Here is a 27020-nt window from a genome sequence, read left to right as displayed (position 1 = left end):
AATAGATAATATATCATAAAATATAATCATATAATAATTATAAATTAGTTTTGTACATTAACTGTAATAATGTCTTTCATTCTTGCATCGCAATTACTACAAGTTTATATAAATATAAAATAATGTGATAGATATCCTTTTTGAGATGCCTATTTTCATAAATTGTCTAGTACAATAGACTCCTCAAAAAGATATCTCTCAACTTATTTTACATAAAATATACATAAACTAATTGATAAATGAGAATAAAAAACTTAAGTTCATTGGACACTTTCTAGACTTTTTCATTTGCTAATCTTTTTCCCAAAAGTAAAATTTAAAAATTGTACAACTAGTTTTAGTTTTCTATTCGACGAGACTTCCAAAGCCTCAAATTCAAATGAAGTCGGAACCCATCGAAACATGTCGAAACATATTCATGAAAGTCAAAGCACACCGACGATCACTCGGAAGGAACATGTTTAGTTGAATGCTCGCTCCAATTCGATTGGGCATTCAAACTAGGAACTTCCATCATTTACCGAGGCATGGATACTCATATACTTTGGTAGTTTCTGATTAGCAATTCATCTTAATTACAACCACCAATCCCATTTCTTATTAGTTCTTGCCTACAGATAACTATTGCATTTGTTTGAGGCATATTCATAATTAATTTAGCCAATTGCATACAAGAATTTTCAAACATTACGATTTATCTATAGTTCATAGATTTGTATGATTTTTAAAATCTTAAAAAAGTTACTTATCTAATTTCCTATTGGCTGTGGAGGAAAAGGATAAGGGAAAAAATAGAATTTATTAGAAAATATTAGTAAAAATTAATTGTGCGCCACGTTATCCAATTTATTTCAATTTAGTGGTAAGGTTTCCCATCTAGCTGGAATGTACCAACAAAATCTAGAAAACTCTCTAATCTTTGTAAAATCTAGAAAAAATCTCTGGATGAGCTGCAAAATATTTATTGCTGTGTGTGCTAGTGTAATCGCGAGAAATCTCTCTGGCACTCCATAGAAGACAATGGAGATAGTGGTCGTAGAAGTGACTTCGATGTCAGTAACTGCGATACGGGATTTAGAGATCCACGCGGTGCTGCGGATGGAAGGCGACTTGTTCAAGGAGGTACGGAAGGTGAAGCTCCCTTTCCCTAGCTGCGACGAGGGTATTTACTTCCTAGCTGACAAGAACTTGCTTATGCTGGGATCTCTGAAGTTGAATGTGGAGATCTGGGCGAAGGAATTCCTCGACGAGAAGAAGTCAGGCGACCTGTTCAGCCCCATGGAGGAATTGCCTGGCAAGAAGAAGATAGGCGAGGTTTTGATCTCCGTGGAGGAATTGATCTGCAACGAATATTCCGGAAGCTATGAGTTACGCGGCAAGGATTCTGGGGAGGCCAAGGTAATGCTGAGCATCTCTGTCAAGAATATAGTTGATGACACAGTAGCCAGAGCTCTAGAATGTAATGAAAGGAACCATGAGCCGGTGCCCACATACTCGGCCTACACGTATACTCCGCCACAGCCTAATACTCATGGTTGCACAGTAGGCAGAGCTCTAGAATGTAATGAAAGGAACCATGAGCCGGTGCCCACATACTCGGCCTACCGGTATACTCCGCCACAGCCTAATACTGGTTACATTCCAGTCCCTGGCCATTTGCCTCCCTATACCCAAGGTGCCTACACTCCGTACAACCAGACTTACCCCCCGAACCCCTATTCAGCCCCTTCCAACCAATTTGTTCCCCCTGTTTACCATGCTTATAATCACTACAACCATGGCTATCTTCCCTCCTATGCCTACAATCCGCACAACCAGGGCTATCCACCCGACCATGGATATTCCCACGCTCCCCAGCCGTCCACGAGTAGACCAGGATGTGTATGCATGCGTGTGGTGCGCGGTTTACTGCAGCTTGCTACGCTTTCAGTTGGCTTGGTTGAAGCAGATTTTGGCGGTTTTTGAGGTTTGATATAGCCTGCTTTCTGGGGTTCCTTAGTCTGCCAAATAACTGAGGTGCGGTTTTCTAAGAGTGTCCTTTACATTGGCATGAGCTGTGATATGTCGAAGTTTAATTATGTGGGTGGTCGGTTTTTTAGTTCAATGACAGTTCTTGATCTTTGTAATCATGTTTGCTTCAACGTAATCAAGACAGGAGATCTTATGATGCCCTATCAGATTGGTACAATCTCTCTCCTACTGTGGGGTTTTCATGTTCAATCATTTTAGATATAATAAATATTAGAAGTTTGGTGGTTTCGATTGCTTCAGTTTGGGCTTCTTAGGCTATCGTTTATACATTGGCTTTAACTGAGATGGAAATTTCTTGTCTTGTTCTATTCGATTGACATACTCTGATATCTGAATTCTAATTCACTTGGGTTTTCTTTATTGAAGGGAGGGTTTGGCATAGTTCACTGTGTTTTTAAATCCGTCCTCTGACACTGACGTTAACATGAGTACTTTTCTTATTAGATTGATACAATCTCTGATGTCTGATTTTAATGGGTTTTAATTTTCTCGGTAATGAATTGAATACTATAATTAAATTTTCACGCACAATTCTACACAGCGATGGACTGCTTTTGATTAAAATGGATTGCCCCGATTCTGCTCTCTCTAAAAATTTACATTGTCGATTGTCAGTAGAGATATCGTGACCAGAAGTGAAAGCACTAACCCTATCCCTACGTTTTGGGTACTGCCTGTGATTATAACTAGTCTTGTTTTTCTATTTATATACTCTGATTTGCTATAACCAGCCTCTAAAAATATCGTCTCTCAAGGGAGATTAATTATTCGCCCTAGTGAAAATGGTTGCTGTTGGCCATCTTCCTCTTTAATGGGTTGTCAACTTCCAGCGAGTAAATTTCTTCATTGTGCGACTGTTTTAATTCTTACTGATTTAATTGTTTAGTGATTTGCGGGTTACTACATGGATTTTGCAAATCAACAACTTCCAAACTAAATTTTCTCGGTGTCAGTTTAATCCGTCTTCAATACTTTTTATTAGTCCCTGTCTTTTTAAGGCAGGGATCTAATGTTTTCGATGGACCCTGATTCATTTTTTTTGGGCTTGCACGATGTCATATTCTAATGTTCCGGAAGGCAATATTTAAAGAAACAATTATTATATGGATATTCCTAATATCTGATTGGAGGAATCGAAATCTATTGGGGGTTTTTGGGCTTTTTCAGATTTAAAAATAGAAATAAATTCTGGTAGCAGACGGACCATGAGATAAAGATGCATTGATTACCGACATTAGCAACGGATGGGATGAATTTATTATATTTCAGAAAGCTGGAACATAAATTAATTGCGTATGTTGGAGAGAACAATTGTGACCGACTGTAGCCAAGGTGAAAATAAGTGAAGGGTTTTCAAAGGCGACCGACTGTAGCCAAGGTGAAAATAAGTGAAGGGTTTTCAAAGGCGACCGACTGTTGCATTGTACAGGAGCTGAAATAGTGAGGGTTTTTGGCTGTTTAAGATTTCATTCTATTTTTCCATGGGCTGGGGTAAAATTGATTCTTTCCACACAAAAAATTAGAAAAACGTATGTCTGGAATCTTCATCAGGTTCCAGATTTTTCCACGGCACTTTCTTCAACATATATTGCTAGGACACCCTTGTCTACGCGTGCAACAACTTAGCCCCGTTCAACACTCTGTGGTCATGGCTTCTAGTCACAGATCAACATAAAAGCAAATAATATCTTTGGAACTAAATCAGAGAACACTACAGACAATCCTATTCCCAAACCTGGTGTTATTTTATCCCAAAAGTTTTCCCATTTGTTGAAGATGGTAAATTCGTTTCTTTGAAAAAGGCGAATTCCCATTATAGTTTTAGCATTTTCAACTTTCACACAACTCAAAAACTAAAATTCTGGTAGTTTTCAGGTGATTGTTCAATACATAAATCCTTCTGATGGCGATAAATTCCTCTGATGGTGATAAATCCCCATGGCGGAAGCACCAAGCACTCAGCCTTATTTTTCGGTCTACCTAATCCCTCCCCCTTCCCACATTTGGTTGATCTCTTCCTGCGCTTTTCTCAAAATGTGTGGCTGCTACAACAGATCTGCCATTGTCCATTCGATGCTCACATGGGACCTGTCTGTATTTGTGGTTATCATGTTCTGCACCAAAAAAACCAAATATCTGGGACTGCAACTGAGAAAAGAATCAACATCAATTTTAGGGCTATTGGAAATTTAATATAAAGGGGGAAGATAATCATATACAAGGGCAGTGGCGTTCACTGCATCGTCGTCACCAGAGTCGAACCCCTAACCACTATTTTTCTAGTTTGAACTTTACCTTTGGAGAAAATCAGAGCCCAAAATTTGAGATGGCAAAAAGCCATTTATGTAAACATGAACTTAAATTTAAAAATTAGAATTGTCAAACTCGTCAAAAAAATCAAACCAAAATGCTAAGAAAAACTTAAAAGCAGGAGTTTATCACATTAGCTCCAAATCTTCTACAACCTTCCAGTATTTGTCTGGAAGGTCAGCGAACATCACAAATTAATGATTGAGGACAATATTATCTGAGATAAACAGGCCTGCCCACCATGAAAGCGGTGCCCAATCTCATTGTATTCATTTGGGATACCTTCAGTTTTTGTTTGTGTTTCTTGTGATTTAGACTGTCAGTTCAAGAAACATCATTGCTAATAAAAACCTTTTAATATCCGAAACTAACACCATGATCAAGTTCTTTCCATATTTCACCTCTGTCTGTTATCACTGGAAACAACTTTTCCCTTTATTCCCTTGTTTTCTATATTAATTGACTTAAACTTTTAAACATCTTTTTGTAAACCTGTGATAGCATGCCCTGTGTTTGAATTGAATTTAGAGCTGAGAACACATTAATAGCAGTTCAGACTGTAGATTTTATTTACCCAATTTGGGTAGATATGACACAAATCATTTGATAAATATGCCCAAAAGCGAGGCATTGAATACTGTTGGACTTTGATTATATCAAATTCCTTTCAGCCTACTCCCCAGCACTTGCAAATTAGTTGCAGACCGTCCTCCTTTACTCACTTCCGCCGCCAAAAAAAAATGTAAGCCCGTGCAGAAAAGGCACGGCCGCCACCACATTTTCCATCTCGTCTGTAGCACCAGGCAGACGTGATACGTACACGGTCTCTTTTTCCAGACTGTAGAAGAATTGAAGAAATTATTATTAGTACCTGTCATAAGGCAGGAGACTAAAGTTTGCATGTGTCTTTTTACAATTAATCTTTCTTAAAAAACTGGGCCAGAAATCTTTAAGCTATGGTTTTACTCATTATATTATATTATAAATTGACAAAATTAATAAAATTGCATGTGGTCTCCAGCTGTCATTTATAAAATGATTCACCTGCATTGTCTATAATTTATTAATTCCACACTTTTCTTACATAAAGAAACTCATGTGATAGATGATGCATTAATCTTGTTTGAAAGATTTAAACAGATTGTTATAAATACCTGTTGTTGCGCTAGTTTGAAAGGTCTGAAGACTGTTTCATAGTTAATTTATGTGTTTCTCATCTAGTTTGAAAGATTTAAGCACAGTTTTATAATATAAATATTGTCTTTGCATTAGTTCGAAATGTTTAAACACTGTTTTATGGTTAGTTTATGTATTTTTTATCTAGATTGAAAGATTTAAATGCAATTTCATAAATATTGTTATTAGCATAATCAGTTTCAGAAATACAAACACTAAGATTTACAGTACACAGTTTTAGAAATAATGTCACTGTGCTATTTTGAATGGTTTAAACACAGTTGCACTATTTTGAAAGGTTTAAATGCACTGTACTTTTGCATTTTTCATCTAGGGTTTAAAGTTTGAAACACAATTTTCCGTAAATTTATGCATTTTTTGTCTACTTTGAAATGTTTAAACATGTTTTGGAGTAAATCTCTACAATTTTCATTTACTTTGAAAGGTTTAAACACCTTTTACACTCGATTTATCCTTGTATTTTATTTGTGCAGATGATGCGGTACTTGATTTGCAATGAAACGCCACAAGCTTTTGATCATTGCGGTATTTTGTCAGTTCCAGGAGAATAAATAGAGATTGAAAAGTAGTTCATTATCTTTGTGCTTTTTGGCTTTTGTGCAGCTGGTTGTTTTGGCTTAACATTCTGACTAACAGCCCTCTCTAGCTGCGGGCTGAGGGTTTCAAATACATAAATACTTGCTACTGTTATTAATGGCCGCCATAACTTTTCATGAATACATATGGAAATGATGTCTTCTGCAGTATCAGTAGTAGCTTGTAATATCTCTCTTTCTCTTGCAGTCAATGGACTATAACTTAATAAATAAATACCTGCATTCATGTGCGATTTTTGGAAGTTGGATCACAATACACTCTCTAATGAATTGTCTGTCAACATTTGTGCTCTTAGGCCTAGCGTCCTACCTACCTGTGTCAGTTGTGTTCAAATCAGAAACTGTAATAGTAATCCCTTCATGATGGTACTTTGGATTTACCAAGCATTGCTATGGTTTAGGCCCTAAAATTATTTACCCCTTGCGCAGAATCCTCCCAAAAATATAACAGGGAAAAGATAAATTGGGTGCGATTGGAGAAGAGTGAAGTTAAAATTTATTTGTAGGGTATACCAATAACAATGCTTGGATATTTGTCACTTCTATAAAAATATATTGAATAGGAATAGTTGTTGTTTGTGTCCACAGTTGAGGTGTAACAAAAGAGTAAAATTCTATTTGTGTGTGCATTGTGCATTGTGTTGAAAGAAGCACAGGCGATGTATAATGTGGGATAGGCAGGACTAATTGCTACAAGTTCTCACTAGAGCTTTATTGTTGAGCTTATGTAATAATGTAGATATAGTTTGGCAACATTACTAACTTAATGTTTAGATATCAAAGATTGGGTGTCATTTCGAGTTTTCAAATTGTTGAACAAAGGCAAAGAAGTTTATAGTCACAATTTACGACGATGCTGAAATCTGCAAATAGTTTTCACTTGAAATTATTCTACTAATTAGAAATGCAGATATGAAAATATTGTAGACAAATATAGTTTTTCTAAACACGTGACAATCCCTGTGAACTGTATTCTCAATTTAACTACAAGAAATGAAAGAATTGGTTGTTCATGATCGTCTTTGTAGAAAGAGTTTTATATGCTTAAGAGGCTATTAATGATAATTTCATATCCATGTTTATATTTATGTACACCAGTTCCATCTCTAATTTATAAGGTACATATGCTTCATGTCCCAGATTATACTAATTTGTTTTCTTACAGACTTTAGAGGATCTTCCCATTATATTTAATCCAATGGTCACATGGCTCGCTTGGTTCGAACACATAATGTAATGTGCTACTCTCCCGCTGACTTACTTCCCTCGTTAGGAACCAAGTTTGGATTCCTAACCTTGCAACGAAAAGATGCAAGCCTTGGATATTTATCAACCAAATGAATATACTGGTCAAAATATATGAAATATATGTATTTAATCATGGTATATAAAACTTATTATCATAAATTGTTCAAACATTTTTATTCTTTACTATGCTTTGCAATTCTTCTATGATGAAGTTTCCCACGAAGCATTATTATTTCACTCATCTCAATTACTAGTTTTCCAAGCCACGTTAACTTGCTCTGCTATGTCTCTACGAAAGGCAGGGACTGCTGCTGCGCGCAGCTCTTGTTATTTTCATATTTTTACTTAAACGAAAACAAATTTGTCTGTTTGCATTGAATCAAAAATTATTACTTCAAATAATGGCGAACGTTTAATTGATAATTGATATTATTTTGACAATAAAATATATTTTTTACAATAAAAGATTATAAAAGTAAAAATGAGACCATCTTATAAATAAATAAAAAATATTAGTATTTAACATAGTTGAATTAATACATTTTACTAATTTAAAAAAAATATTATGTTTATAATATTTACAATTAAAATATAATAATAGGATTGTCTAATAATTGAAATTATAACTTTACAATATTTGAATTTGGAATTTAACATTTATCATGTATAGAAGTAGAAATTATATTTTGTATGCTTATATTTTAAAATATTACTATAATAATTTTTTTAAATGTATTGTTTCATATAATTATAATCAGTTATTTATTAATTAAAGTACAAAGATGATATAATTTAATTATTTAATTGTTATAGCAAATTTCTTTAAGAAAGAAAATCTAATTCTATATTACAAATGTTTTGGACCTCTTCAAACAAATTACCTTGTAAAATATAACACATCTTAAAATGGATCATAGTTAATATAATTATAATAAAAAATTTAAGAAGTAAACACATGATTTATGCCTTTATTGGGTTATCTAGTGAACCTATCAAAACTATGCACTAATCATAATAGATTAATTTTTTTTTCAACGTAAATCTTCTATGATGGAAGACACGTGAGTTGTTTGCTCCATTTTGAAGCCAAAATCATAGAGACAGGCTAATCTCAAGACAAAATGCACTAACGAAAAAACAAAGTCAAGCTTTTTTTATTCCAGATTTATGAAAATGTAGTGATTTTTTTTCAAATTTTTTGTTGTTTTTTTGACTACAAACTATGCAGATCATGAAGATCAAGTGCTGAAATTTTCGAGAAAATCTATGATTTTTTTGATTTTTTAAAAATTGGTCAACTATATAGTTTGTAGGGAGGATAGCTTGTCCATATGCTCCAAAATCATAAGACAAAGGTATCAATCAATGTATACCAAATAGGCAGGGACTCTAGCTCTACCAGTGCTCTTGTTATTTATTTATTTTTGGCTATTAGATCATGGGTAGGAAAGGTTGTTTCGATAATGGACATGGAAATTTTAGATTGTTATATCTGGGAGGGGACATGAATATAGAGTCTAGATTGCTGTGTTTGCTTTTTCATGCATATTGGAAATCCCTAATGGCTAGGATAAGGCATAAGGCATTTGAGATTATCTACATCATTAAATATGATGTTATATCAATGTGTTTTTACTATTGTAGAGGTAGTCAATGAGAAAAGTCTAAAAGAAAAAGTGAGATCAATATCTCTACATCAAGTTATATTTTGTTAGTTGTATAATCTATTATTTTTCAAAGTTAAAGAATATATTGCATTCAATTGTAAGGGTACAATAGCTATTTGAACACTGCCAACCATTGGGTCCCTCTCCTCTAGTGATGTGATGAGAGTTTAATGTGCTTCAATTGAGCTTCCTTGAATCTACATTAACAAAATTATAAAATTTATTCAATGAGCAAACAATTTTAATTGTAGGCAAAAAAAAGTACACCATTAATACATGAATTATTAAATTTTATTTTAATTATATAATACTAAACTTCATATTCTAAAATATAGCAATAGATTTTTAATTTAAATATGTTCAAAATAGAACATTTTAATATTAATATACAACTTTTCAAAATTTAACAGATTTATTATAATATTATATTATTTTAAATATATTTTACCTAGCACCCTCAAATCAGGTTTGGGTGCAAAATCGACCTAGGTTCGTGTAATGGTTTGTGCTAGGTCCTCAGAAGGGCCATGTTGGGCCATGCAGGTCCCTCTAGGTACGAACCATCACAAACTCATAGGTCCAACCATGGACCTTGTACACACCCTGCGCAGACTCAGGGGTATCCTATTTAGACATGAGTGGACCTTGCATGCACTGCTAGGGACCCACGACAATAAAGAAGAAATGAGAGCCCAAAAATATTTAAGCATTTTTTATTTTTTATTGTTTCCCACCTAACTCTGAAATGACCCTAATAAGGAGGTTATGAACACATTTCATTACATGTTTGCTCTCTCATTTTGCTCTCCATCTTGCAAGTTTGAAGTGAGGTTATTGTATTTGAAAGAGATTGATTGCGGAGTTGCAAATACCTTCCATATAACTGATTTAAGTGTTTAAGGTATGCATTTTAACCGCATTCTTTTGTTTTTTGACAAATTGTTTCAAGTTTTTGAAAAGTTTTAAGTTTTTGTAGAAGTTTTGAAGTTTTTTTTTTCCCCATTTTTGTTATAGATTGCAAGAATGAGTAGTTTAAGCTTAGTGATTGGGTCTCAAAAATTTAAAATTGAGGAAGGGTGTCCTCTATGGAAGTACAATACAATAATTTTCCAATGTTCTGGAGTTTTTGGAGTTGGGGGGTTTGTATGGATATGCAATTTTTGCAACACAACATTTAAAGCTCCTACTATGAGTAAAACTTCATTTTATGGGATTTGGGGATAAAAAGATTAATATATGTGAGGGTCCAATAGGGGGATATAAGAAGGGGTTTCCACATGGACAGATAGAAGCATTCATTAAAGAACAAGAAAATGTAGATAAGTTAGTTGCAAAGGGAAAACAAAGTGGTTATAGTTCCAGGGAAAAAAACCAACACCATCATCTACTCAACCAACCTCTAGACATCCCTTCTAGTTTATGCCTTCTAGGGAGGAGGATGAAGATGTAGATGAACCACAAGTCACCACCCACAAGAGAGGCACTAGATCAAGCATTTCAAAATAAGGCAAGAGATATTGTTGGTGACAAAATTGCACATTGCCTCTACCCAAATGGTCTTCCATTCAACTTACTAAGGTCACCCTATTGGAGGTAGATGGTGACAACAATAAATAATACACCTTCTATTACCAAGGTCCTGGATTTGAAAAGGTGTAGACCACCTTATTACATAGAGTAAAGATGTAGAGGCACAATTAAAACAATTAGATATTCTTGGGTTCAAATAGGTGTCTCTATTATCTTTGATGGATGTAAAGATTGCAAAACTCATCCCATGATCAATGCTATTGACGAATTCTCCAAGGAGGAATTATTGTTTAAGGTGGTTGACTATGAGGAGCAAGTAAAAATGCATATTTAGTTTCCCAAATTCTCATTGATTCCATAGAGGTGGTGGGTAGTGATAATGTTATCCAAGTAATTACGAATAATGTAAAAGTTTGCAGGCTTGTACATGCTTTGGTCGAGGCTAGATGTGATCACATCTTTTGGACACCATAAACTATATATTCACTTAATTTGGTGATGCAAGCAATTGGCACCCAAGAAGGTTGGGTGAAAAGATTTATGAGGGTGAGGAGATTTAGATGTTTGCAACAAATCACCAAATGTCACAAGCAATTTTTAAAAATTTCTCCAAATTAGAAGTATTGAAGGTAGATTTTAGAATTTTATTATTCATTTATCATTTTATGTCATGTTTTGCATAATTGAATAAAATAAATTATGTTGTTTACATATAAAAAATATGTTACTATTAGTATTTTCTTAGGTAGTTGACACTCATTTTTCATCTCACATAGTCGTCTTAAGACAACTTGTGAAGGTAAAAGAAACATTGTCACAAATGGTCATTAGCAACCAATGTGGCTTCTTGAAGCAATCTAATATAGTAAAAGTTAATGTTTTTCCTAGAAATGAAGATAAATAGAAATGAAGAAAATAAAGTAAAAAATGGGCACAATAAGACACAATAACTTATCTTGGGAAAACCCTTTAGCTAGAAGGGGGAAAAACCTAGACACACCAGAAAAACATATGTTTTATTGATATATGAAAATGTTCAAGTACAATGCTTTTACTCAATACAATATATTTACAACAAAGCAATCTCATGTATATATAGAATTGAGAGACTCTTCATATCATAACTAAAGGTCCATTTGATTTATTTGATTTCCAAAACAAACAAGTCTCTTCGAATTTTGAAATGCATGTCTCTTCGCATGACACACATTTCTCTTCATATAATATTATCTCAAATATTATCATAAATATCTTCTTTAGCTGAAGATGATCATAATAGTCACATTTCCATTTCATAATGTAAGACCCGCACTAGTACCCTATTATAGATTTAATAAAATGAATGTGATTAGGAGTTAATTACATTATGATGGACATTTTTGTTACTAATAATTGTTTATGAGATCCTATTAGAGACTAAGCGGACTTTGATTATTATAAGTGTAATAACCATTAAATAACTTTAGATGGAATAACTAAGATCACCTGAAAATGAAACTCTATATGTTCAATCTAGGGACTCGATCAAAGGATTTATAGAACTGTTCGCTAGTCAAATTAGGGAAGATGAATTAACATTTTCTCTTCTAAGAGATAACAATGAATGTAGGTTAAAATGACAACAGACATATGATTATATTCGAAAATCGGGTTTAAAGTACGATGACACAATTATGGAAACATTCTAACAGTTTGAGGATTAACCTTGGAAAGTTACTCACAAAACCCTCATAATGTGACAGAGGGATATTGCTAGGAATGCCGATCTATTTAACTTGATTGAAAGGATACTAGTTAACAAGTCTGCAATATAGTGATTTTCACTTAAGACATATATATTGAAATCCATTTCATATGTTTTGATCATTTAATGATTAGAAGAATGGTGATAGTACTTAGGACGGTAATTTCGTTATGATAAGCAAGATAAATGTTGATACCCATATGTTGATATTTCAATGTTTTGAATATGAATCAAATGAAAGTTAATTATATATGTACTTGGATGAAAGTTAAATGAATATGACATTGCGATGTTTCTTTTCATAGTATTTAGAACGAAAATGATTAGATGAAGTTAAATGTATATGTTAACATGAATTATGAGACATTGGATTTATTCTGCACTTATTTGTATGTATTTGTATATTATTTTATTGGGCTACTAATGTTTAAGTTGAATGTGCAGGAAAGTTGAACCATGGAGATAATTGGGGGAAACAAGGTTCAATCTTATGTGAACACGGTAAAGCCAAGGTGAATCTTTGGAAGATTCAAAACCTTGTTGTATTGTGTTTAATTCGTAATGTGATTGTGCATTAGTGTTATAATCAGAGGGCATGATCAATTAGAGACATGTTATTGTGATGTGTTTTAATGTGTGTGTGTGTGTGTGTGTGTGTGTGTGTGTGTGTGTGTGATTTGACACTTGTATTGTCTATGTGTAAATGACATGTCAAATAGGATTCCATGGCATGAAGTCACTTAACCTAAGCCTAATCCTTATTATGAAATCAATTAACCCACCTTGGAGTGTGTTAGGAAGAGCCACCTTCTTGATGGAATTCAAGTTTGACAGGAACTTTAGAGAGCCTAAAGTGATTCCTAGGTGTTAATTTTGTGAAAATAAGTTACCCACATGGTAATAGTATGGGTTGGCGGTTTAAATATAATCATAAGTTGGTCTAGGGGACCTAGGAGACCTTCAAAAATAGTCTTTTCCAAGCCAATTCGAAAATCAAATTGTCACATGACTTCTTCCCTCATTACACCACTTGGTTAAGTTTTTATTGGTAGATAAGAGGGGTAGGTGGTGATGAAAGTGGGAGTCTTTTTAGGGAGTTTGTGTCAACCTTAGTGGTTGTTCACCCACTCTCTAATGGTAGAGACAAAAGGTTTTGGAAGAGGAAGCTTGGAAGCCAAGGAAGGAAAGATCTATTCCCTTTTCATAACCATAGCTTGGAAGGAGGTTAGTGCTTCATGCCATGTTTTCTTTCTTTCATGAAAGCTGAAGATGAAAATTTGTAAGAGTGCTTCTTGTAGAATCCTTGTGTTTGTATATGGTGCATGTTGTATATGTTTGTGTATGAGAGTGAGCATGTTTGAAGCTAATTGTATTTGGTTTTGTTTTCTTGAATTGTGGTTGTGGATTGAATTTTGTGATGGGTGTGAAGGCTTCACTCACCCTTGGGAGGGAAGAGAAGCCTTAGGGTGAAGGGGTTAGTTGGGCTCAACATTGAAGTTGAGAAATCCTCCTCTTGGAGAGGGGACAATTTTCATGGAGTATGGGCTCCATTGAAGCCATATGCCTTTCTATTGTTCTATGAGAGGTATAAGTGAGAATATGTGAATGGAAGTAAATGTTGAAAGCCTTGTTGAGGCATGTGTTATTGTTAGCCAGTTGTGGCATGTTTCTTGGAAGCATTGATGAAATATTGTAGCTGCAAGTTTGTTGTTTCACAAGGCTATGACATTCTCCTCCTTGAAGAGCCCACCTTCACCCAATGTTTATGATTCCATCTGTGAATCATTGTGCAAGCCTTGGTTGGGGAAATTGTATAAGTGCTGGTGAATGTGGAATTCATGTTGGTTCTTGTTGCAATGATGCTGTGTTGAATGTATCCCGATTGAGCCTTGTTTCCCCTAGCGTGGGGGTGGCCTCCTTGAGGCCTAGGTTGGGAGGTGAGCCTCCATGTTTCATCATTTATCTCTCATTTGCAAGTTCTAGTTGGTTGGTCTTGTAAACTTGGAGCTCTTATTGACATTCTATGTGTATAGAGGAAGCATACATAATGGTTTTTTAGTTGAGATAGAACATAAGTTACATCTTGATATGTGAATCTAAATGTGAGGTAAGAGTAATGTCTTTGTTTTATTTTAAACTGTAAGTTGGAAGGTTTAAGAGTACCTATGTATTGTGGAATAGAGTACATTGTGGTACCTTGTTTCCACCACCTTTATGTATCAGGAGGATATCTGAGAAGAGTGGTGATGGTTGGGAGAATATCTCTTTTGTATTATCTTATTGTTTAACTCCATCATATGATAGATATGCATAAACATTCAAATTGAACTTCTCAAGAGATAGTATTGATAGAGAGAATTATCTTTGTTGGGTAGTATTATCACTTTAGTTCCATTATATGATAGTTGTGATTGCACATTCAAACTCGAAATATACACGAGAACATAATGTTAATCCTTGTCTTGGGCAAATGGTTACTGAACTTCATAATTTATATATATAGGAACAATTCTAATAGTTAGATATAAGATCTTATCATGCAATGTATAGTCATTGCATTGAGTTTTAATGTTTGGATGTTAAATGGAAAAGTCATCAACCAAGATTATACATTATGAAGAGAATTTCTAAATTAGCATAGTAAAATTCTATAAATTATAGTATGGACTTAGAGGTCATAAATCAATGGAGAACAAGGTAGCATATTGTGTGAAGAAAAGAAACTTAAGCTGTAGATGCACAAATCTTCTTTGGAAAATGTATGAGCAAAATAAATAAGGTCTCTTGTCAATACAGATCAATAAAATATTCACCCCTCCCAACTAAAATATAATCTAGATTATAAAATATTCACCCCTCCCAACTGAATTATAATCTAGATTTATATTATTTTAGTTGGGAGGGGTGAATATTTTATTGATCTGTATTGACAAGAGACCTTATTTATTTTGCTCATACATTTTCCAAAGAAGATTTGTGCATCTACAGCTAAAGTATTTAGTCACCTACATGATAATAGGTGTCAGCTTGGAAAGTGACATGGAATAGGACATTGTCAATTTAAAAATAGATATATTGAATAAGGCAATCCCCAAAAATAGGGTCGACTGAGATGATGGATAAGACATATAACAAATCCATAATGAACAAAATCAAATATTAAACAAAAAAAAAAACAATGAAACCTTCATGTTGCTGCCTTAATTGCATGAGGTGACCAATATACATAGGGAAGAGGGAGAGGAAGGGTCGCCACTCACGCGTACCAATATTGAAATTAAGCTTGGGGTGTTGGCCAAATCTGACTTAATGTCAGAAATTAATGCACCCACGTCACCCTTAAGTCACCCACCTAGGAAAAGGGCCCAGTGTCGGCTAGGAGAAGTGGGCACGCGGTCAGAGGTGGGGACAAGGGATATTAAACTATATTTGTTGGTATGCTCGGGTCCCATCAAATGTGGTCATGTCAACCATAGATTTGTGTTAAGTCATCTCCACATGGAAGGCAAAATGGTGCCCCTCTAGATGTATAGGAGACTTAGTGTAGGGTGGAATTTTGTGGGTAGTGTAGGGTAGATCTGATTTCTAGGAAATCATGGGTATAGTAGATTTTAATTAAATAAGTGATAAATTAATAGTAACATTTTTAATTTAGAATGTGAAAGTTTAATAGTATAATGTGAATTTAATATGTGGTAGTGCAATAGTATAATGTAAATTCAATATATGATAGTTTAATAATATGGCATCAAAAGCCAGTAAAGGAGTGCTAGGTAAAATGAGTATGGAGGGATAAATAGATAGGACATAAGTAGAAACTATAGTAGATAGTTGATGGTTTTGAAATTTAATAATAATAATGTTAGTTAGTATTAGTGATTGGTTAGAGGAAGTAACTCAGGGGTTAGGACTACATACTATGTAAAATTAATGTAGTTAGTTTTGATATAGGTGTTCAGCGATGAATACTTATTATAGGATATGTTTGACTCATGTTAGTTAGATTGTCGGGATTATATTGAAATATAGATAATTAATTTGATATGATTAAGAATTCGGAGTTTAATAACATTTAAGTTAACAAATTTTGCTAAGTTATTGAGTCATATGTAAGTTTGAATTATTAATTTGATGATACTGGTCCCTGCTATTAAAATTAGTGAGCGGCAAGAAAGAGTCTAATTTTAAATATAGGGATTAAGTATTTCATTATAGTCATCTAATTCGATTATTTTAAATAACAATCACTTTAGTAGAATGAAGTTATGTGTTACAAGCAAGCTGAGAAGTTTATAGGAGAGGAAGATATAGGATTATAAGATAGTATTATCAAATAATTATACATTATTAGGTAGTCTAGTAATTTTAACATATTAATTAATAATCATAATGCTGAAAGATTAAAATTATATAATATATATACTAAGAATGGTGGGTATAAGTATTTTCAAAGTAATAGTATTAATACTCATAAAAAAAATGATAGCAATAATAGATAAGTAATGATTAGAAGCCGTATTTAAAAAGAAATAGTCCTTATGGGATAGTGAATACATATATAAATTGATGCATCAAGTAAGTCTCATTAAGGTCTTGAACTATTTTGAATAAGTTGTACGTAAGATGAGTGCAAACATACTTTAGGGCACCTAACGAGAACAAGTAATAAGAATTATTGAACCTTAAGTTAAGTCCACGCATTGATATCTTAACGTATGAATTGAGTACATCCTCCACAAGTGTGTGTTACATTGATCTCCTTGAGCGAAGGTTCGAGTTCATGTTGGCGAGGTTGACATTACTTTTGAGTTTGTTAAAAAGTACCTAGGGTTGGTTATATTATGTTAGAGCAAATATACTTCCTTTTACTTCTATGGATCTTTTCTCTCTATAGCTTATCCCTTCTATTGCAGCATACCCCAAACCACAACTAGAGGAGACCAAGTTTATAATAAATAACCATTTGTTAGAACTTTAAATAAATAACAAAAAAAAAAAAATTGGTTGTGTTTTGCTTCAAATTTAGGGCATGACACATAAAATTAGAGATAAAGATCTCTATCGTAGCTATAATCTTCAACACTCCCTTTTAGTAAGAGAAAGATCTTGAGTATAGCGGGTACACATAGTTACAACCAAAGATGTCAATGATAAATTCTCATGACATAAAACATGTTATCTCATCATATGTAACATAATTTACCATAGTTACTTCATAAGCATATAAAATTAAAGTCAAGGAGTCTCACATGACTTCCACTATACCTACTCAGAGATAGTGGAATGAGAGCTTTCACCCTCAACTTCTTGTAAAGAAGAATGCATTTCCACTATGCCTATTTGTAGAGGGTGGTCCACCATACCTACTTGTAGAGGGTGGAATGAGGGCTTTCACCTCAAATTTCTCCGAGAGGAAAATGCACTTCCACCATGCCTACTCGCAGGGTGTGGTCCACCATGCCTACTCGTAGAGGATGGAACAAAGGATTTCACCTTGAATTTCCCTCGTAGAGAAGAACTCGTCAACAAGGGATTGCACCTTGAACTTATCTCACAAAGAAGAACTCATAACAATGCATGTAAGAATAGTTGAGATTCTCTTTCAACAAACTCCTTCTCAGTAGGGACAACTTTGATCACCAAAATAAGATAGATGGTTCCAATTGTTTTACTATCATATAAACTTGCAAAGGTTAGACATCTTCCTCTATCATGCAACCTCCGTCTGAAGCTAAATATACTATTGTTGAATTTTTTGTATCATCAATTAGACCCATGACTACGTGCTACATGTAACATATTGATGTTCAAGAATCTCTTATCATTTCATTGATATGTCTTGCAACATAGAGACTAATACTAATCTCTCATTAAGATCTATATAGAGATATTTAATGCTTAAACAAAACACTATTCCCATTGTTGTAACAAAAATTCAAAATTCTAGTTATAATCATAGGATACTTATATCTATCACATTGAATCATTTCCATGCAAATTCACCAATGTGTTCCAACTCAACTCTGCAAAAGAGAGCAACATATCCTTCATGCAACAACAAGTTCAATGCAACTAGAAAACATATTAAAACAAGCCCATGAACCACAAGTGCCTCTTTAGCACCAATTGTTAAACCATACTGAGAACAAACATATTGATGTATGATCTCTCCAAATAAGAGTATCATAGTAACACATATTAAAATAGCACCTCGCAGTGACACTAAGCCATCCAAGAAAATAGGAAGTGCCCCCATAGCAGGAGTGTTACATATCAGAAACAATTGTGTGCTTATGATCTTGTGTCTTTCCAAACTTGTACAACACCTCCAAGTTTACCAAACTGAGATAAATTTTCACCTTCACCGACAGTCAACAAATCGAACAACGTTTTCACTAAATTAAATTAATGCTATTACAACAAATCTCAAACAATGCAATTTCATTTCTCTGTGTCCATTCGAAAATGTACAATTTCTATTCGAGCCGTTAATAAGCTTTACTTGATAACGCTGAAAGGCACCTCTTAAAATTCTTTTGCCCTTCAAACGTTGAATGAATTTCCATTTGTGTTCCTCCTCTCCAAAGACAAAACACCCTTAACAAGGCACCATCCTTTCATTAATTCATCCTCCACCAAAAATCCTCATATGCTACTTCCATGCACCAACACGCATAAATGAACTTCTTCCAAGCTTACAATCCTCCTTTAGAGCTATTGCGATCTACTAGCCACCAAAAGACAAGAGCTTCTCTGACCCAAGTGCCTAACCTTATTTTGAACCAAAATATCCCCCGCGGTAGAAACCACCATTGCGGCAATACAAGAATGGAAAAATAAGGTGTTACAGACACTCATCGATACATAATGACAAGAAATGACACTTTCAAATAGACGACGGGATTAAAGCAAAAAGAAATATTACCCAAAAAAAGATTAAATACTCTTCGAAGCAAATGATAAATTCACTTAACTGCTGAGACATAGGGCCAGAAGAGAAAAATAATTTTAAAAAAAGCTACCGGTAAGATCAAACATAATAGGGGCATCCATTCACAATCATAAAAGGTGAGAAATGAGCATCCAAATAGAATTGAGGAGAAATGAGGACTGTACAAAATGCTTGAAGAGGCAAACCAAAAATGTTAAGGAATGAACAAAAGATCAAATTTGGAGATCACATCAATTATGACAGGTAGAAGATCTCTATTGTTGCTACCATATTTTCAACATTCCTATATTACTGTTATCAAAACCTGGCTCTAATACCAGGTTAATGTTTTGCCCATAGATAAAGATGAACAACAATGAAGAAAAATAGAGTCAAATACGAGAATAATTTATCCTACAAAAACCCTTCAGTTAGAAGAGAAAAAACCCAGCCACGGTATAAAAAAATTTCTTTTATTGATATACTTACTCGATACAATATATTTATTCAAAGCAATCTCATGTATATATAGAATTAAGAGACTCTATATATCACAACTAAAAGTCCCTTTGATTTCCAAAAAACAAAACAAAAAAAGTCTCTTTATATTGCCAAATGCATACCTCTCCACGTGACACATTTCTCTTCATATAATATTACCATAAATAGCTTTTTTAGCTAGAGATGGCCATAACAATCATATTTCTGTTTCTTAAAGTCGTAGAGAAAGATCTCTATGGCAACTATAATCTTCAACAATACAAGCCCAAAAAATAAAAATAATGATATTAGATGATGATTGGTGGGGTCATATAAAGTATGTATTGGAATTCACTGAGACAATCATAGCCATGCCTTTCTTTACTAACATTGATGAGACATGCCGAGTAGAGATGTTTGTGATGTAGGGACACCATGTTGGAGAGGATAAAAGTGGTAAGTTATAAATTTTAGTTTATAATACATTCCTCTATCATTGTTTTTGAGAGTTTTTTTTTTTTTTCGTATGAGGGGTTAGGAATTTGATTTGTGCCCACACATGCACCTCTTCATCTTAGGGCAAAGGATTGAGGGGCATCCACACCATCAAAATCACCCCAGGCACGATCCTAACCTCATCCCTTATGGTGTCGAGCCTTGCACTCAACAAGACTTGATCCCTGGTGGGCTCTTTGTGAGTCATTCAACTTCACCAGTATACCAAGGGCCTTTCGATGATATCTGGTTTTTTTTACTGACATAGCTTATATCATGATAACTTACATGAACATCATTTGATATCCTAGGTGATATAAAGAAGAGAGTGATCTTGCGAACAACTTTTTAAAAAGGTGGAAGGAATTCTTCTCTATTGCTGAAACAAAATGATCACACCTCTTTAACTCCATGCCTATGGTCTCTCCCAGATACTATAGTGTAGAGGTGCTCGCTATTCCTTGTAGAGTACCACCATACAAAGATGTTAAGGTTGCTAGTGGGTGCAAGAGGACACTTAGCAAGATCTCTAGTGATCTAGAGGTGGGGGAAATTGTTAGGAGAAAATTTGGATTATTCATCTTAGGAAAAGATCTTCTCCCTCTTGTTATAAATGACCAAAGTAGAATGGAAGTGATTGCATCGTGGTACCTTCATGGTCAAGATTATGTGTACCTCCAACCTCTTGTCATTAAGATCCTCTCACAAGTAAGATTTCAATTTTTTATTTATTTTCCTTTGTTGCTTGTATTGTAGAATTTAACACTTATATTCTTGATTTTATGTTTTTTTTTTTCTTGTTTAATCTCCAAGTTGCTAGCTCTTTTGCCACTGGGCTGAATTGGAGTTCCTTTATCCACTTAAGTGCAACAGTTGGTTGTCAAAAAAGGCGAGAACTTGGTGTTTCTTAACATCAATTTCTGTCTCGTGGAACAAAAGGATCCAAAATACAAAAAGGGGGCAGAGAAGTGGTGGGTCATAGCACCCAAGTTTGTTTATGCTAGAGCCACTCTGCTTGATGTGGATGATGATGGCGACATGGCACTTGGTGGATTTAGTATTGGCGAAACCGGTTTGGGTGACAATGAGGATCTACTAGAAAATGTGGAAAATGAAAATCCAAATGATTTTTTTGATAGTTTGTTTGATGATTGATGCACATTAAACTTTGAATTATGTTTCAATTTTCAATCTTTCATGAACTATGCTTTAATTCAGTAATGCAATTCAATTATTTTCATCAGAATGATATATAATCATGGTTTAATGCTTATCTGTCGCATTTGGCATTGATAAATGATCAAGCATCATATTATAAAGCGATTTTGCTATACTATGAAATGATTTAGTTTTAAAGTTTTGTATATTTCTCTTCTTTTTTTTGTATGTCCATAATGAATTTTTTCCCCAAACCCACAAACTAGGTTCTCAAACCGGAACCCATCCCTGAACCCAAACTGGTAACTTAGCATTTTAGACATTGTTGTTTTTCAATGGATTTGCAATTTGAGCAGAAAATGTGTATACTATTTTTTTATTTTGCAGTCTAATTTCATTATAGATATTTTTTTTTGGATAAGAGACTGTCTGATCAAAATGAGGACCATGAGTTGGTTACTTATATATTAAGATTTTTTGGTATGAATGGAATTGCCTTTTTTTTAAAAACTATTTTTAAACATAAATAATAAATTTGTACTAGCATAGGTTTATATTGAAAGTAGTGTCCCTTCTAATAATAGTCCATATAAGTGACATCTTTTGTGACTTTTCAGGGGTGCAAGGAAATGCAAGAGAAACATTGTCGCCAGAAATGCAAGCTTTTCAATTTCATAGAATGCAACAATAAAAAAAGCAGAAATTTGCAAGCTACATTGAATGTAATACTTTGTAATTCTTTAAATTATTCCTATCAGAGCTAAATTATTTATTGTATACACAAATACTTTCCAGAAGACTTTGGACATAAGTGAGAGCAATGAATTTCAAATTGGTTTGGCTTTTGGTTCAATTTGTCTACTAGTTCAAGGTTTTTTTTTGTTTGTTTTTGCAATAGAAGATGCTTGTCATAGCTGTATGCTATTAAAAAACTAGTTCAATGAAATTGGTTTTTAATCTTATTTATTGTAAGCATACAGTTACAAGTTAAGTATTTTATGTTTGTTGTTCATGCGAAGATTGTAAAACCATTGCTGAGCCACTACTAAGGCTGAGAGCTAGTGTGAGGCCTGGGGCTCAAATGCAAATCTACCTTTATTATGAGGCTTGAATGCAAAGAAATTTTCTAGAAGTGATATGCTTCAGATATGAAAGATTAGTTTAACCTCCTGTACACATAAATTTTAAAACAAACTTATTATGTGTTGGGGTTGCATATCCAGTGTAATGAAGAATCTATGTCCTATTGTGACTTCTAGAATGTTATTGGCTGCTCTGATCCCTACATTAGTTTCAATGACCAATGAATTTTCCTAATTATATAAGATTACTTTTCCATCTACCTTATGAATTGTAATACAACCTTATAGGATCAACCTTGACCATGTGGGTTGCTTATGGTGACGATGAACCTCTAGAGAGGACTGGTTCCTTTTGATGGATCACCTAGAAACTATTGCTCTTGACTAGAATAAGTATAGAAGGAAATCCTTGAAATTGAAAGCTACTGATCTCTGGGGGTGATGCACCAAGTTTATGAGAAATCTATGTTGGTTGTTGTTGCATTAAAAGATCAATTTTTTTAATTCTTGATATAACCACTAGACTTGTAGAATAGGAGAGGGGGTTAAGCCATATCGCAAACCCAAGTATCGTGTTGCATATCACAAGGAGACCAAAGACACATACCTTGCTAGCATGGGGTTTGAATCCATTGATTGTTGTTGCACCAAAAGCTCGACCTATTAGTACTTTATACAACCATTAGACTTATAGAACAAGGAAGGAAGTTAAGTCATGTCATGAACCCAAGCATCGTGCTGCATATCACAAGGAGACCAAGAGCACACATCTTGCAACAATCCAAACAGTCGTACTAACTCACATTGCATCTCAATAAGATCTTTGTTCATCGCAACTCAAGTTAAATGATGAAATGCATTAATATTTCATAAGAAGGCTTGTGTACAATTTTTGTATGAAGGAAAACAAGGTTTCACAACCTTGAACTTACTTTTAACGATCAAACACATCATATAGCCCACGTTATTGTTAAATCTCTTGCCTTTGCAATGCATGAATGAGACATATTTAGAGGAAAACACAGTAAACATATCAAACCATTCATCCCTAACACCAATACAAAAGAAACTTGTGAAGGAAAACTATTGCTCTTTCATTGAAAGGAAACAATTGTTGTTACAAACTAAAAATGCTTCCAAAGAGCTACAATGCTTTCTTCTTTTTGTTGTGTGCAAAAGAACCAGAAGGAAAAAACTAAGGAAAAGAGAGTATGATATTACTATAGAGAAAGAAGGCCCAGTCCTGCCTAAAAGAAAGACTGAAGGATCTCCTTAAAGTCTGCAAGAGTTGATGTTGATTTCCTTTTGGTCGAGCACCTCTGAAAAGCTGCAAAATGAGGAAGCAAAACTGAAGAAAACTTGCTATTTCTGGTCTCAAAACTTGCCTTTATTGGTGTTATGCTCACATGGGGTCTTGAACTAGCCTTAAAACTACCAGATGTGTCACCAAATTCCCCTTTTTAGGCCTTCAACTGCTCTTGCACTAATAGCATAGTTGCTCGTACTAATTTGCATAATATGAATATCTAACTGTTCCTTTCACAATACTTCTATCTTTGAGCTTTATTTTTCTCGATTGTCGATCTCATCTTTTAACTTTTATTCTCACTGTCAATATTCATGAATAGTAGAGTTGTTCCTTTGAGAACGGTGTAACAATGAAAACATCCCTTTAAGGCAGTAAGAACATCTCTTCATAAGCAGTTATAAAATCACTGGTATTAATATGTATGACCTTTATGTCCTTCATTTGTGCATTTGATCGCTACCTTGTACAGACAAACATCATTGTCCTTTTCACGATCTTGCATCTCTAAACTATATTGTCTTCATCATGGTTCAAGCTCTATATAAGCTAATGGGTGACTGTATTGTCCTTTTTGAGTGAACATCATGACTAAAATTGCCAATTCATTTTTGACCATTGTATTGATGCATTATTCCTAATAGATTAAATGCATAATACTCACTTCATTCATATTTCACAACAGTAGTTTACTGATCTTTAACCTTGAACCACTGACTTCATTGAATAACCTTCATGGTCACTGTTTCCATTGATACATATGACCGTCTTCCAACATTATAGCAGTGTCTCTAACATTATTTCTTTTTTCAACATGTACTGTTCAATGCATTCTATAGTTACCATATAGTTTGCCAGTCTGCATTGGTTTTGTATACTAAAAAGTGAAAAGCAATGATATGTTCATAGAGAGGTCATAATTTAGAGTGATGCCCACACAACTAGGATTGAAGGTGTCTGCTTGAGGTAGGACCAAAGCAAGAGTAGAATTGACAAGAATTATAGAACCCACTACTTCTAAAGCTTTGAAACAACCATTCATTTGCTGCAAATAGGACCAAAGCAAGAGAAAAACTGACAAGAATTATAGAACCCACTACCTCTAAGCTTTGAAACAACCATTCATTTGCTACAAAGCTGTAGAGAAATGGACTTGAAACTTTTGTCAAGTAGCGCCAAGCTATTCGTCATAAACTGATCCTACACCTTTCTCAGATATTCCTTATAGGATTGTATTAGATCTCCTACACATCGGTATGCCATCACTGCTTCTTTAGGGATATGCATAAAGCATAGTGGACTTACCTTTGTTTTTTCAAAAAATTGTCATGATGAGGCTAAAAGTTGCTAGCACTACTAGCCCTTCTTGAACTGTCAAACTCAAAGAGATGTAATTCAAGTCCCTGATCTCTTTGCCCAACATGCTTGTCACTTCATATTCTCATGTCTACAATGATGGGGACTTTCTTTAAGATTGCTCCAAGACCTTGGTCATCTTTGATTTATGCTGCTATAATCAGACAATGATGAGATCTCTGAAAGATTATTGGATAGACCCTTGAAATAGTGAATGTTCATCACTCAAAACAGTGAACACTTATTTCATCTCTGTCAAAGAGGTTTTCTATCATAGCAATGGCTACCTTGTACATTTGATCTCCTTTGCCTTTTTTTTAAACATGAGTTAATGCTAACATCTCTCGTCTTTGCTTATGTTGCATCTTTGTCCTAACAATAAAAATGTTCTTTATCTCCGACTCTGCTTGGCAATGTTGATCTCTGCATTTCATGTTCTTCTAATGTCCTCCTTGCATGTATTGATGTTTTACAATCACCATTGCATGTCGTATACAATTTTCATTCACAATATGAGAAACATGCAATTTTTTTTGGAATATCCTCTATTTCTGTCAAATTTTCAATTAAGTGATGTAGTATTCTTTTGGAACCATCCATGGCTACACATTTGAATCCTTAGGTGCATCCTTTGAGCTCTCTGAATGTGTTTCTACATGAAAAACAACACAAGAGTGTATGGAACTATCAGAAGTTGTCGTTGTCCCCAGAGGTTGTTGTGGTTGAAGTTGCTCCAAATAAACACAACAAGTGGAATGTTTTCCAAAGAGCCCATTCTCCTATGTCCATGCATAAGGGGCAATTAGGGTCATCAACATTAATTTGGACTTTTGTTTTTCCCTTGCTACTTTCATCCAATGAAGAGTCTTTTCTTTCCCATTGTAGAGTTGTATACGGGTAAGTGCACAAAGTTGTGGTGCCAAAAGGGGGGTATAAGTGGACACCTTTTTCCTAAAATCAGCAAATTCTGGACTTCAACAAGAATTCGAAGATAGTTACGCTCAAAATTTTAAGATATGACAAAAACAAAAGTCGTAGTCCTTTGAATCTAGTTTCTAAACTACTAATTTTTTTTCAAAATGGTTTAGTTTTAGGTCCTCAAAAAAGGGTGCCACAGAAAGTGGTACTGTTTATTCCAAAAAAATATAACATAGTACAAAGTGTGGGCCCCCTAAAATTTTAACTTTTTTTTTGAAATTCTTTAATCACTTTAGTCAAAAGTTACCTAACACTATGTAGTTTATCCCAAATTTTTCGGGTAATTTTATAATGTGTATTTTTTTTTTTTAATGAATTTTTAAATTAGACCCATCCCAAAAACGTGAAATATCTGTGTGCTCCCCCTAGAAATGATTGAAAACTAATCTAAAATCAAAACTTCTTTTTTTCAAAGTGTGTAGAATGGAGTCTAGTTTCTAAAAAACTAAGTTGTTGCAAAATTTGATGAATGAGCTAAAATCTACAGCCCAATTAGTACATGGTGGCTTTTGACAAAAAATGAACATACATTCAAAAGAAATTATAGATGAAAGACTTAAAATAGTTCAAATTAAAAATAAATTATATGGTTAGATAGCTAACACAGAGACCTATAATGTTATGTAACCTGATCTTATCGATACCCAACCATGAGGAATTTTGAAGGGGAGCACACAAGAAAAATCAATCATTTTTTGTATGTTTGCTGGAAAACACGTCTCAGAGCTGTTTATAAACTCCAAACCTTTGGGTTGGATCTCCAAGGCAAAACCAAGCCTTAGGCTTGGTTTTAATGCAAAGCTTTGAATAGCGCGTGCGCCCTATAGCGCGCACGTGCTATTAAAACACTATTGAATTCGAGGTAGCGCGCACGCGCTATAGTGCGCATGCACTATTGAGACCTAAATTGC

The 27020-nt window shown here is 34.2% G+C and overlaps 1 protein-coding gene across 2 annotated transcripts; it reads left to right on the top strand.

Annotated features, from left to right (window-relative positions):
* Positions 1–990: 990 nt before the first annotated feature.
* LOC149556664 (uncharacterized) lies at positions 991–6376 on the top strand. 2 transcript variants are annotated; one of them, XM_089831081.1, is made up of 2 exons: positions 991–2016; positions 6012–6376. In XM_089831081.1, exon 1 carries the CDS (start codon positions 1021–1023, stop codon positions 1963–1965), a length of 945 nt encoding a protein of 314 aa, XP_089687207.1. In that variant the 5' UTR covers positions 991–1020; the 3' UTR covers positions 1966–2016; positions 6012–6376. The 2 variants fall into 2 exon arrangements, with proteins under 2 accessions (XP_089687207.1, XP_089687208.1); XM_089831082.1 differs by lacking the exon at positions 6012–6376 and adding an exon at positions 2152–2259.
* The last annotated feature ends 20644 nt before the right edge of the window (positions 6377–27020 follow it).

Source organism: Cupressus sempervirens, chromosome 5 (assembly GCF_028749045.1).
Source record: "Cupressus sempervirens isolate cs-2001-9-10 chromosome 5, ASM2874904v1, whole genome shotgun sequence".
In the NCBI taxonomy this organism is placed as follows: Eukaryota; Viridiplantae; Streptophyta; class Pinopsida; order Cupressales; family Cupressaceae; genus Cupressus; species Cupressus sempervirens.
This window is presented reverse-complemented; position numbering and strand designations above follow the sequence as displayed.